This window comes from Rattus norvegicus, chromosome 7 (assembly GCF_036323735.1).
Source record: "Rattus norvegicus strain BN/NHsdMcwi chromosome 7, GRCr8, whole genome shotgun sequence".
NCBI lineage: Eukaryota > Metazoa > Chordata > Mammalia > Rodentia > Muridae > Rattus > Rattus norvegicus.
In genome coordinates, this window is record NC_086025.1 from 91,856,367 (window position 1) to 91,869,763 (window position 13,397).

The following is a 13,397-nucleotide window of genomic DNA, read 5'->3' on the forward strand; positions in this document are numbered from 1 at the left end:
CCCTGGGTAAGGACTCTGTGATTTCCCTATGGCATTTTGATAGCCCTAGAGAATTTTCCTATCTCAAGGCTATCTTAATCACAGTGCCACGAAGGAAGCACTTCTAGTTTCTGGACATGGGAATCATTGTGAGCCGTTATTATTCCTGTCATAGAACATGCTAATCTGGGCTCAGTGAGTGAGACTAGCCAACAGCTCGTTAGTTAAAAGTTGCTGTTTCTCATTCATTATCTCTGTTGAAATTCTGGGGATGAATAGCTTGATAGTTTTTCTGAAGAGTAGACTGTTAGGCCAGGGACAGCATCACTTTCCTATGATCCTAATACTGGGGAGGTAAAATTAGGAGGATCAGAAGTTCAGTGACATCCTCAGCTACATATCGAGTTCAAGGCCAGCCTGAGCTATGTGAGGTCATCATTTCTTTGTAAGAACAAGCTCAGGTTGCTTAAGCCAGTTGGGTAATTTTCTTTAATCTGGTCAGGCATGTATAGTTGGCTGAGAAGGCAGCACATGGCATTTGCATGTCTGAAGCTATTGTGTACCCAGGGGGTGTCTTTGGAAGGTTGCTTGTGGGATGCACAGCATGCTGTAGTTTCTGATCGCTCTAGGATTTGAAAGGCAGAGACTGGAGTCAGGATTTTTAAAAAAAATGGGATTTATTGTCTTCCAAAAGAGCTGATGAGGTCACCAGTGCTGCTCAGGGAATCCATTTGGCAGTTGCTTTTTCCTGAAGACTGGGGAGCTGTCTCAGCCCTGGAGTTTCCACACAGCAGGCCCTGGACCTCGTAGGTTAGTTGATGGATGACCAGAACTGCTTTGTTTCCTAGCCTTTTGAGGAAACTGGAGGCAGCTCAGTCCTTCCACGAGCATCTTGTATTTTTATAAATTGATCTGATTCTGGGTCCCACTATGGGAGAAAAATTGTTATTTGTCTTCTTCCTGTCCACATAGCTTTGACCTAATGCTATTTCCTCCTTCAAAAGTCTGCTTTTGGGGGCTACATACTGAGAGCCTTTACAGGTCACCATGGCTAAGATTTTCAAAGGTCTGTACTGATTTAGCAGGCATCCATTCACCATTACTAGTTTCGGTTGAGTTCAAATTAGATTTATTATTTGAAATAGAAAAAGGATGGATAGGTTCAGGCCAGTTTAACTGTTATTAGCAGTTGAAATAAAAATTTGTGGGGATTTTAAAATGATGTCCTTAATTTTCTTGTTACTTACATTATACTAGATAAAAAAGATTTTGAAGAATAATTTTTTCCACATGCAGAATTATGAAAAATGTAAGGGGGTGATTTATGTCACTAACTCTAAGTGAATTTTCCTAAACTGGAGAAGGAGGCAGAATATTTCTGTGAAGGTTACCCCTGAGGAATTCAAAAGGTGGTTCTAATAAACAGCCTTGGGCTGGGCCTGGACAGTTGACTCAGCAGCTGAAGTCACTTGCTGCTTTTGCAGAGGGTCTTGGTTTACCCTTCATATGGAAGCTAACAGCTGTCTGAAATCCAACTTCTGGGCACCTGATATCTGATGCCCCCTTCTGGCCTCTGAAGGCACAAGGCACACAGGTAGTGCACACACTACACATACATGTAGACAAAACACTCAGACATAAAATAATAAATAGTAAAAGCCCATGGGCTCTGTCAAACTTGAGCGATCTTGTGAACTAGTCATGTAACCTTGCCAACCTCGCTTTCTTCTTCTGCTAGGGCTAGTAGCAGCAGCAATGTTTCACCGAATGTTGAGAGATAAGAATCTATTGCAAAGCAAGAGATTGATATATAGTAGGCAGGTCATACTTTTGAATTCTGCTACTTTGTTGGGGTTCAGTACTATTTAGCTATGTTAAGGAGGGTCTCAATAGGGTACGAAGCTCCTGCAATTGGTTAACCAGAACAACACACCTATGTAAGAGCCGTGTGTACTATAATATTCAACTAATTAGATATAATGGTATGCCTCAGACTTGCTAGTTGTTGAGGTATAGATTAAACATCTTAAATGTTTTCAGTTTGTTATCAGTAGTGTATAATGAAACATGACTTAAAAACATTGCTTTAAAATGAAAACTTGACAAAGAAACACGGAAGTTGTGTCTTGCAGTTAAATGAGCTTGCTTAGGAAACACAATACACTCTGGAAGAAACTGTTCCCAAAGACCTCAGGAGAGCTGTACGAATATCAACCCGAGTTCCGTGTTTAAAAAGCTACTGAAGCTAGTTAAAATTTCTGCACCTCAAATCCCCACATTTTAAGAATTTGGATCTTGGAAGGAGTCCAACGTTCTCCATTCCCAGGATACAGCCAATGGTTGGAAGGGATGACGCCGCTAGCGACTCTAGGTCAATGGGTGGGGGTTGGGGGACGGGCACACTCGAGTTCTCCGGGACCTTGTTTTGTTCGGCAGGGTGGCGAGAGTGGTTCTTCCATTAGCAGCGTTTTTGCTAAGACAACCGACCGCCGTGCCTTTAGCCGCCTGTCCAGAGCCACTGGGGACACATATTCGGGAAACTGAGTCACACAAGCTCAGCGGTGCAGATCAGAGCCTCTGTTACACGCAGGCGCAACTAACCCGGCTCCCGAGGGTCTCTGGGTCCCGCCTTCCTCGCGCGGCTCAACCACGTGCTGGGGGGCGGAGCTCCACTCGGCCGCAGGCCAGTGAGCGGAAGTGACGTCGGCAAAGAGCCATTTCCGGCAGGCCGAAACTAGGAAGAAACTTGAAGCTGCTGAGGCACGGGTCGTAGTCCCCGCCACTGTGCCCCGTGGCCCGCGCCGCGCGGAGCTGTGGAGGCCTGGCCATGGGGTGGCGCCGGGCTCGTGCGGCGTAGACGTACGGCCTCCCGCGGGCTCCACTGACGGGCCGGGCGCTCGCGGGCGGCAGGCGGCGTGGGAGCCGCGGCCACTGCGGGCCTGGGCTCCGGCATCATGAACATCGACGTTGAGTTCCACATCCGGCACAATTATCCTTGGAGCAAGTTGCCAACTAACGTGAAACAGGTATGGCTCCTCCCCGCTTCGGTGTCGCCTGACCTGCGGACCGTGGAGGGCTCGGGAAAACTGGGCGTGCGCTGTCTCCCAAGAAGGCTGAATGAACTCTTGGTACCTCAGCCCGCAGACTCTATATAAGCCAGGCGCCTACGATCTAAAATAAAGCCCCCGGACCCCAAACTTAAGAGTGGTGGGAGAAGGCAGTACAAGACAGTTCAAACGTTCCTCCTCTGTAGCGTATCTGGAGGTTAAGTTGCCCATTTAGAGTTGCATGTGTAACTGGAAGCATTTAAAGTTGGCTCTGGAAGACCAAGAAAAGTTAATAAGATAAGGGACGAAGCCCTTCCTCCCCCAAGGAGGGGGAAGAACGTCTCCAGACATCACCAAGGCTCGGAGATGTGTTTCGATGCATTTGGAAGTGTCGGCTGAATGCGTGAGAGTAATATCTGCTGAGGTTGGCAGGGTAGTCAGGTCTGATTTGAAAGGGTATGTGTGCTTTGAGTTGTCGGACTTCGTCCTTTAGACAGGCTGGTTTTGTAAAGAATGTGTCAACGGGAGCATGACCTGAGGGTTATTTTATTTTATTTTATTTTTTAAATCTAATGGTGAATGGTAGTTTTACTCAGCAGCATTTATTGAGCACCTACTAGTTGTATGCCTGGTTTTGGATGTAGATAGTTTGCAGCACTCAGACAACGATCCTGTCTCCACGGAGAGTCTGTTTTATCAGAGACAGAGTAAATAGACTCATGAAAGTACTGAACAAGACAGGTGGTTTGAACTCTTACGAAGGCCTTGATGCGTGTGCCACATTCAAGGCACCGTTTCTCTGCCCTCCATTTCTCGTTCAGTTCCACTGATTTCTGGTTTCTCTTGGTGATAGGCAGCAGATATGCTTTTGAAAAGTATGGAATGGCGGTGATAATGGTTTTATGATTCTTGTGGTTCACTTTGAGTCCTAGTTCTAGGGGATGAGTTAAGGGTCTGGTGAACATCACATGACAAAATACTTTTAAGACACCAGAATCCTAGATAATAGCAAGGTGTGTTTCAGGGACAAAGGTCTCTAGAATGTCAAAGATGTCAAGTTTCTCGGTTTCTGAAACTTGAAAAAAAGTCTAACTCTTTGGAAATAAGTTCCTCTTAAGTTTGAATGAGGTTGGCACTTTTTGTCCTTTAGACAAATATGTTCTGAGACATATTTGAAGACAAGTAGAATAAATAGTCCTTTATTTCCTTTTTAAATAGCTTATACCCAACTTAAATAATTGATTCTATTAGTATTGGCAAAAGCCTCCTCAAACTTAATTGCTCTTACTAAATAATAGGACAGTGCTAAAACTTAAGTCCAGATATAAACTGATTAGTTTTTGCGTGTAAAACCACTGAAAGGCCCAGTTCTTTTGTGTTAGGCTCAATAAGGCCTTTGTACACATTTGTTTCTGCAGACCTCCAGCCTTTCCATGGTTTCCTGAAGTTAAGGTCCACTTTAGATGATATCACCCTTCTGTGTGGTTTCTTATCTTCAGCGCAGGGCCTTCTCATCCTCTCCACACTGCCCTGGAGCATGGACTGAGGTGCTGAGGCAAGCCCAGTCCTCTTACTGGCAGTAGCTGCCTTTTATAGCTTCTTTTGATTGTCTCTCAGATGTCTCTTAGAGATTCCCTAACCCTCCAGTCCAGAGTCACTGCCCTCAGCCGTGTTGTCCCTGTGCTGTCACCCCTCACGCACCACAGCTATCACCTCACCAGGCTGCCTTTTCTGCTTAGATTCTGAGTTAGGGTTTGCGCCCTAAGTATCTGTGCACCCTAAACGTTGGCTTTTAGTAGCTGTTTGTTAGAGGTAATGAGGCATTGGTTTGAGGTGACGCCTAAAAGGCTATAAAAATCACAACTGTATTAAAAGTGGGAATTTCCTTATGATATGGAAAGAATATTTTCAGGACTTTTCTGTAATTTTCTAATAGTAGGCATTCATTGTTTGGCACAATGTATAGGAAGAATGTGTCTTTTGGTATTGTAAATTCTAAGTATGTTGGTATGATGATTTCCAGTAAGTTTTGGTGGGCTTAATTCAGAACTGACTCATTTCCCAGTTCTGAAAAGTTAGAGGAAGGAGACTTGGATCAAAAAAAAAAAAAAAAAATCTCATGATCAACTAAGTCCCCTCCTCCTGCCCCAGTGTGGATGAGATGAGGAGAAATGTGTTTAGTTCTGTGGGTCACACCAGACTCTAGAAGGTACATAAAAAAGCTGTAGATGGGGGCTGAGCATGTACAGAGTCTTAGGTTCCATTCCTAGCACAGGGAGAAAAAAATGTAGGTCAGGCCATTGTTTTCAGAAATTTTCTATAGTTTACTAATATCAAGCATTCGTTGTTTAACACAATGTATAGTTCTTTTATTTAAAGTGAAATCTATGGTGAATCAATTTTTTAAATGTGCTTATTTTTACTTAATCTATTTTTTTAGACAAGTACCTGTTGGGATGTCTACACTGGGGCTTGTAGGTTCCTTTGGGGTAGAAAGTTTGCTTTCAGGGTTATGTGCTGCGCAGGGAGTGCTCTGTGTGTAAGCTAGCATCCCACATCACCTGTTCTAGTTCCTCTTCTGTGATGCCTAGGGCATCCAGCAGGTGGTCCCATGTGCAGCCCATAGTGGCCTGGTGAAATGGCTGGTCCTGTTCTGTTATCTGGGTCTGTGGTGCTGACAGTGGTTTAAAATGATGGGAGATTTGGAGAAGGGCAGAAAGTCAAATAATTGCTGAACAGATTTCTTTTTTTTTTTTTTTTTTTGGAGCTGGGGACCGAACCCAGGGCCTTGCGCTTCCTAGGCAAGCGCTCTACCACTGAGCTAAATCCCCAACCCCCTGAACAGATTTCTTGAGGGAAAAATAAAACATTCACTGGTTTTAGGAAGGGATTTATGAACTCTAACATATATCGACTGATGGGGCTAATCACACGCTATGTACCTAGTCCTCGAGCTCACATGGTACTAGAGTTCATGTTTTTCCATGGGGCATACCAATAATAGTGTTAACTTAAAGGACTAACTTTGAACCAGAGCTCAAAGCCTCAGGTTTGGAACTTGCTGTGATTGTAGCAGGACGACATGTTTGTGTACAATGCATGTGTGTTTCCTGACAAAGAGACTCTGACCTGATAGTACAGCTGTGGGAACCTTGACTGATGTGTTGACAGATGTGTCTGAAACCCGCAGTGATCTCCGGTACTGACCGGAGCCTTGCTGCTGTATGGAGGGTGTTGCGATAGTGTCTCCTCAGGGCACACTCCTCCAGAACTTGGGATGTTACAGATGGAAATAGGTCATGCACACCTGAGCTATAGTCCTGGCTGACACAGCCATTCCTGTAGCCTGTCCAATTGCAGGACAGGTTATTTAGGTAGTTCATTTAATCTGATTGTAAAACATAGGAATATGGCTTTGTCTTTTAAAAACCTATAAAGGATACAACCAATTGAATCCTCCCAATTATTTTGTCATTTAAGATGTTTAGTTTAAGTTTACAGTGTGCCAGGAAAAAAAAACACCACAAAACCCAGAAACTATACATAGTAATTAGAAGCAAGAGAACATTTCGATACTATACTAACTTTATGGTCACATGTGAATGTCATGTTGACTGTGACTAAACATATTTATTCTTTGTTTTTATAGTTCTAACTTTGAACTTAAAACACTATGTGTATAGCTAGAAAGAATTTTGTTTATTATGTACAAGTCTGTATTTCTATCTGTAGGACCACTGACTGAAAATATTGCCAAAAAAGGGTTTATCTTGAACGTATACAGACTTATTTCTAGCTTTAGTCCATAGATAATATAGTCTAACAACTTCTTAGTAGCTATTAGAAGTAATCGCAAGATGATTTAAAATATGCAGAAAAATATAGCGTATATGCAGATTCTATGCAATGTGATGCTGTTTTCTCTAAGGGACTGGGGCATGTCTGGGTCTTGGTATCCTGAGGGTCCTGGCACCAGTGCTAGTGGAGCCTGTGAAGGGCTGTGTGTGAGAGTGGCAACATTGTATTGTCCACAGCAGCCCTGAGGACGTGACATTTACAGAAGCAGTCTCAGCACATCTGGAGTGTCCGTCCTGTAGAAATGTTAATCCCAGCTAATCACAGCTCAGTCCAGAAAGTCTAGGCTGTCAGTCTGTCCTTCTTTAGCTGTATTCTTGAGTTTACCTAAGGGTGGGTGTGAGAAGCCACCTGCCGTCCACCCACTCATCTACCTATCCACCCATCCATCTATATATCCATCTATCCATTCCACTTAAATTTGGATATTTTGGAAGGAAAATTTTATTACCAATCTTGCTAACAAGTAAACATTCTTGTTACATTCTTATACTGTTTTTCTTTCTTTCTTTTTTTTTCTTTTTCTTTTTTTCGGAGCTGGGGACTGAACCCAGGGCCTTGCGCTTGCTAGGCAAGTGCTCTACCACTGAGCTAAATCCCCAACCCCTCTTATACTGGTTTTTTATTTTGTGTAAATATTTATATTCTGTAAAAGTTTAAGTAAATCTTAGAAAGGCAAACTGCAAAAAAAAAAAAAAATAAAACATGTGGGATCTTGTTTTAGTATCATAACAGTAAAGTTAACATAATAAAACTTAAGAATATGTTACTTATTCAGTTCTAGGAATTAGCGATGCCAGAGTAAAATTGCAGTCTTTTTTTATTTTTTAATTTTATGGCACAAAAAGTACCATCTGGGAACTGTGTAATGACCATGTACAATTTCTTTTAGAGTCTTGGAAATTCACAACGAGAATATGAAAAACAGGTTGTTTTGTACAGTATCCGCAATCAGTTGCGCTACAGAAATAACCTAGGTAAGTGAAGACGTTTTATACTGGGAGGGAGATGACTCTGTCTTTTCACTTGTATAAATCTCTCTTAGTTTTCAGTGTGTTCTGCATGGATCTGAAATTTCTCCATGTATGGACTTTAAGAACCTTCAGATTACATCATTCTATCTAATAGCAGTTTATATTTTGGATTTTTCTAAGTGTAATGAAAATTCCTTTTTAGAGTGCTTTTTATAGGTCTACTTTTCCTATAAAAATCTTCTTTTTTTTTTTAGAGATATATTTATTTATTTTATGTCTATGAGTACACTGTAGCTGCCTTCAGACACACCAGAAGAGGGCACCAGATCCCGTTATAGATGGTTGTGAGCCACCATGTGGTTGCTGGGGATTGAACTCAGGACCTCTGGAAGAGCAGTCAGTGCTCTTAACCGCTGAGCCATCTCTCCAGCCCCCAAAAATCTTAATCTGAATTTGATGTTCTCTTTATCAGTGTGAGGGGATTTGCCAGAGAAGAAAAAGGACATCAGTTCTTGATCATTTTCAGACTTAAATTTTATTTTGTTACCATAACTTTCCTGGGTTCTGTAACTTTTCTTTCAAGCATTAATACTCCAGAGAGTTTCTATACAGGTATTTTCCAATGAATTCAGAAGGCTTTTTACATTTGAAAAACACAACGTGGTAAGTAGCAAGGGAGATAGTTCAGTTGGATAACATGCTTATCATGTGGACACCTGAGTACAGTATTCAGTGCCTACATTAAAAAAGAAATGTGGTAGCAGGTGTCTAATTTTGTCCTGGGGCAGAGACAGGCAGGTCCTGGCAGTTACCTGACTAGCTTGCTTAGCCTAAGTCTAGGTCTCAGTAAGAAATCCTGCCAGTAGAGGGTCTGCGAGATAGATGAGCTCTGTGAGGATAGGACATTCCCTAGGACCTACATAGTGGAGAGGGAAAACTAGTTTCTCAAGTTGTCCTTCACTGCATATGTGTACACACATTTAAAATGAACACGGGGAAAATGCTGAGTGATGGAGGAGGGTGGCCTCCTCCTTCTCCACATGAATGGACAGACAATAAGGAGGCCTGTGGAATAGGCCTGATTTCAGCTGCTGGGAGGGCTGACTTGGGAGAATTGCAAGGCCAAGGCTGCTTGACCTGTACAGTGAATGTACAGCTCGTTGTGTTACAGCTCAGCGGTGTACACATGCTTTCAATCCACAACACATGAGACAGAAACAGAAGATGCTTTTCTAAAATGGACTAACTTGAAAACTAGTCTAGTCTGGCTATCTTGTGAAGTGATGTGGTCAAGGGTGTAAGACTTACAGCTTATGCATGTTGATTTTATACTGTTTCCTTGTTTTAGTAAGATTCTTTCCTCTACTTATATGTCTTATTACATTTTACTTACATGTATGAAAGACTCACATTTTTTTGTGTGTGAGATAAAATTGTTGCTTTGTTCCAACGGTTGATTTGTCCTTGTCTAGTTTATATACTGTTTCAAAAGTTAAAAGGTGTGTGTTTCATGCTGTGTTTATAGTGAAGCAGTTAGATACCTGAGAAAACGGCACATTTTCCTATTCTTGCAGTTAAGCATGTCAAGAAAGATGAGCGCAAATACTATGAGGAACTGCTGAAGTATAGCCGTGATCATCTCATGCTGTACCCTTACCACTTATCCGACATCATGGTGAAGGGCCTGAGGATAACACCATTCTCATACTATACTGGGATCATGGAGGTTAGTGTCTAGTGTGGGGAACCGTTAACAGTGGGGTGGGACTGCAAGCCAGGAGCACCTTACAGCCAGCAGAGCACCGGCCTACCGGCTCTGAGCTACCCAGTTACTGTGTAAAAGGAATGCTGGTCACAGGTAGCTGAGGCATACTTGCGCATGAGCTCATCATTGTTGATGCTTTTACGTTAGAAAGGTGGCTGCTTGTATTCCCTGTTCTAGAAGGTGTTGTTTACCCTTTGTGCAGTTAAGATACTAATCAGTTATTTTACCAGCAGTTACTACAGCTATTGCTTGTACTATGTAAGATTGAAATGTGGGTTTCAGACTTCAACAGGAAGATCAAGGACACTAGTATATTTAACTGTTCACCCTGTATAAAAACGAGGATGCACACCCAGTGTTGTATGATACACATCTCAGGAAGGAGACACACCAGAGTGTCCTTTGCCCTGGCTGTTAGTTGCTGCAATTATTAACTTTTAACTTTATTCCAGAGCTAGTTTGTATTTGGTTCTTGTTGAATAACTTTAATAATAATTCTAAACTGTTTTGTTACGTAAGCTTTCTATAAAGATTTGACATTAAAATCTAGTATTAATTTACTTTATATGTGAGTCCTGCTATTTTGGGCTGTCTAGACACTGACAAAGCAGAGAATAGCATATACCCAGGAAAGCTAAGCACCTTCAGTAACAGGAAGGCCAGTACACTTTGTGGTATGCCCAGTGCCCTTGCCTTCAAGCTCCCTTCCTTAGCTGTAAGCCACTTTTCTGTGTGCACTCGTATAGTCTGTTTCTGAAGTGCTCTCTTGGCAGCTCTGCTAGTTCAGTTGATGAAACACACGGGGTGGTGGAACAAGGTCAGCTCCTTCCTCTTGCTCTGATTCTTTTTCTGGTATCCACAAGATTAAGGTATATATAACTTTTACTTTTTTTATATTTGCCATCCTTTGTTACATTTACGTTCACATGCTCTCTGTTCTGCAGGTTTTATTTTTAAATGATTGCATTGAAGGTGGGTCTTATCCAACAATAAATAGTATTACTGGAGAAGATTGGTGTTGAAGAAGCCAGATCCTAGTGTAATGTGATACTGAGATAAGAACAGAGGCTTGGAAGTAATTAGAACTATTGTCGGTAGTGTGTGTTTTGGATACATACTGATGGAGTTGGCACATTCTCTCCGGGTAGAGATGAAGGATTGGGTGTGAAGTGTTGAAAAGCTCTTGGCTCTAATGGAGACTTACAGGGCAACTGTCTGGGACTCACAGAGACTTCTGAGAAACCCAGACCCAACCGTTTACCCTTCCTTTTCTAGATTGTTGCCTTGGCTTAGTGCCACAGTGGTGTGTGCACATTTAGGATGTCAGTTATGATCCACTGTTTCCTGTAATGTTAGTAAATGTTCTGTTCCACCGTAGTAATAGATACATAAACTCTTTTCTTATCTGAGGAAAGTTAATTCAAAATTTGTATTCTTTCTTTTTCAAAGGACATTATGAACAGTGAGAAAAGTTACGATTCATTGCCTAATTTTACTGCTGCTGACTGTGAGTATCCAGCTGGGAAGGAGTAACATTTAGATTTTGGTTTTGTATATGAATACATTAGGATTGTGTGTTTGTGACCTGAAATATGTAAAAATTGAGAGTAATATTATCAATGGGTATTTTATTGCATAATACAAATCAGATGTGAGATTGGGAAGTATAATTTGGAGCCAGAAATTTAGGTCTAACCTTTATTCTAGAGTGGTTCTCACTCCATGGGTTATGACCCATTCGAGATCAAAGTACCCTGTCCTGGGTCTCTTAAGACTATCCGGAAACAGATGCTTACATTGTGATTCATAACATTAGCAAAGTTACAGTTATGAAGTAGCAACAAAAATAATCGTATAGTTTGGGATTCCTACAACTTGAGCAACTTTATTAAAGGGTCGCTGTGCTTGGAGGGTTGAGAATCACTGCTCTCGCCACTGAGGCTTTGCTGTTGTCTGGGCTGTGTCTGATGAAGGAGAGCAGCCTGCGTACAGGATTCCTACCTTACAGTAACCCGTCGAGTGCCACAGATGTCTGCCGTGTTTCACTGTGCTTACTAGCTAAGTGAAGTTCTATTCATCATGGTGTGGAGTTCTGTGTAGAAGAAACTTCTGCTGAAAAGCATAGTTTTACTTCTTAAAACCAGGAGGACTTCTGCTTTTTTAGTAAGACCTCATTAGCATTGTCAGAAGTGTTCAGTTCATCTCTTCCAAAGTTGAAGTTTCATCTGTGTAGATATTGATGGGCCACATCAATCAGTTATTAAAGAATATAAGTGCGAATTTTCCCCAATGCCATTGCTCATAGTATACTCACATTCTAACCTGTATTAAAGGAAAGACTTGCTTACAGGTCTGCGGCTTCTTGGCATAGGAAGAAACCAGTACATTGACCTGATGAATCAGTGTAGATCTTCAAAAGTAAGTTGTCCCCTTTCGCTCTACAGCCCCTTTGTCAGAACTGGATCATAACCAAAGTTTGGCTTAGAGTTCTAGGAATAACAACCTCTAACATGAACCAGTTAACGTGCGTTTCATAGGCCTGGTGAACAGATCTTCAGTGTTCAGCAAGTTAGAGCTTAAGTGCTCAATGAGTTACAGCTTATAATATTTATTTTTGGAAGTTAACTTTTCTTTGCTTGTCTTTTTAATTGGACAGTTTACCCTAGAATTCACTTTATGGGTGAAATAAGTTCACATTTTCAAGTACAGGTTTTTAACCTCTTGGGTTTTATTTGAAATGCTTCTGGATTGATGTCTGTGTTTAGTAATTTATTTTAAAATAAGTTAAAAAAGAATGAGTCTACGTTATATAGTCTAGTTAGCATTTTAAACATGAAAATTTGAGAAGATGTAGCCTGTTGTAATGTCTTCTGTGATCATAGAAGACAGTGGTAATCTGGGTTGGCTGTAGGTCCTTAAATGTTGTATTATTGCAGAAATTCTTCAGAAGGAAAACTGCCCATGATCTTCTACCAATGAAGCCAGTAGAAATTGCCATCGAGGCGTGGTGGGTGGTGCAGGCTGGATATATCACAGAAGATGACATCAAGGTAGAGATTCTTATAGGCTAAAACCCGAGGAAAAGGAAAAATTAAAACCAGAATTTTTGCTTTTTAACTTAAAGTTTTTAATGACATAATGTTTTCAGAAGTAACTGTTGCATGCACTTTTGTGTTCCTGACTGGACGCGTGCACACACCTGCCCAGGAGCTCTCTCGGGTCCACAGATGAAACACACACACACATTAGCGCAATGTCTGGCACTTCTAAGCCTCCCACAGCTAATGTTCCCTTACCTTCACTCCTAGCTCAACATCTGTAAATCTGCTCTCAGCTTAGTTGCTCAGTACCTTCTGTGAAGCCCGTTGGTCTTACTGCCCAAGGTGCTTTCGGGCCACTTTCCCTTTCTGCCTACATTTTGGAAGATCTCTCTGTAGCTCTGAGTCTGTCCAGTCTTTCTTCCCCAGGTATCTCAAGTCTCTTCCTCTCTCCTAGCCTGCAGGAATCTAGAAGTCCCTCCTCTTTCTTTCCTCCCAGCCATTGGCCACTGGCAACTTTATTGATAGATCAAAAACCAATGGAAGTGAGGACCTTCAGTGTCAGTAAATAGATTTCCAATCAAAGCACCAGAACCATCCCCTACAAGTAACATTTGACTGTAGAAAATCAAGTTATTCAAATGATCTTAATAGGCTAGTCGTGGAGTTTACAAGGCCCTCTTTAATGGTGCAGGAGACATGATTTGGTTCTTGTATAGTAATCTGGGGTCTTAATTAG

At 41.8% G+C, this 13,397-nt stretch overlaps 1 protein-coding gene and 1 long non-coding RNA gene across 4 annotated transcripts in view; one reads left to right on the plus strand and one right to left on the minus strand.

Annotated features, from left to right (window-relative positions):
• Window positions 1-637: 637 nt before the first annotated feature.
• Window positions 638-2,695, minus strand: LOC134479911 (uncharacterized). Its single transcript, XR_010053804.1, has 2 exons — window positions 2,581-2,695; window positions 638-907 (listed from the first exon to the last, which is right to left on the minus strand). It is a non-coding gene; the product is annotated as an uncharacterized LOC134479911 (long non-coding RNA).
• The window catches only part of Fam91a1 (family with sequence similarity 91, member A1), a 39,759-nt gene continuing 27,256 nt past the window's right edge, over window positions 895-13,397 (plus strand). For 2 of the 3 annotated variants that reach the window (XR_001838719.3, XM_006241684.5), the window contains exons 1-6: window positions 895-3,005; window positions 7,774-7,858; window positions 9,430-9,581; window positions 11,070-11,127; window positions 11,971-12,038; window positions 12,557-12,670. Coding sequence is in view for 2 of the 3 variants with exons in the window: in XM_006241684.5 (XP_006241746.1) it covers window positions 2,934-3,005; window positions 7,774-7,858; window positions 9,430-9,581; window positions 11,070-11,127; window positions 11,971-12,038; window positions 12,557-12,670 (549 nt within the window). In the remaining variant the exon portion in view is untranslated. The remainder of the gene's footprint in view (window positions 3,006-7,773; window positions 7,859-9,429; window positions 9,582-11,069; window positions 11,128-11,970; window positions 12,039-12,556; window positions 12,671-13,397) is intronic. The other variant, NM_001127578.1, reaches the window with a different exon arrangement.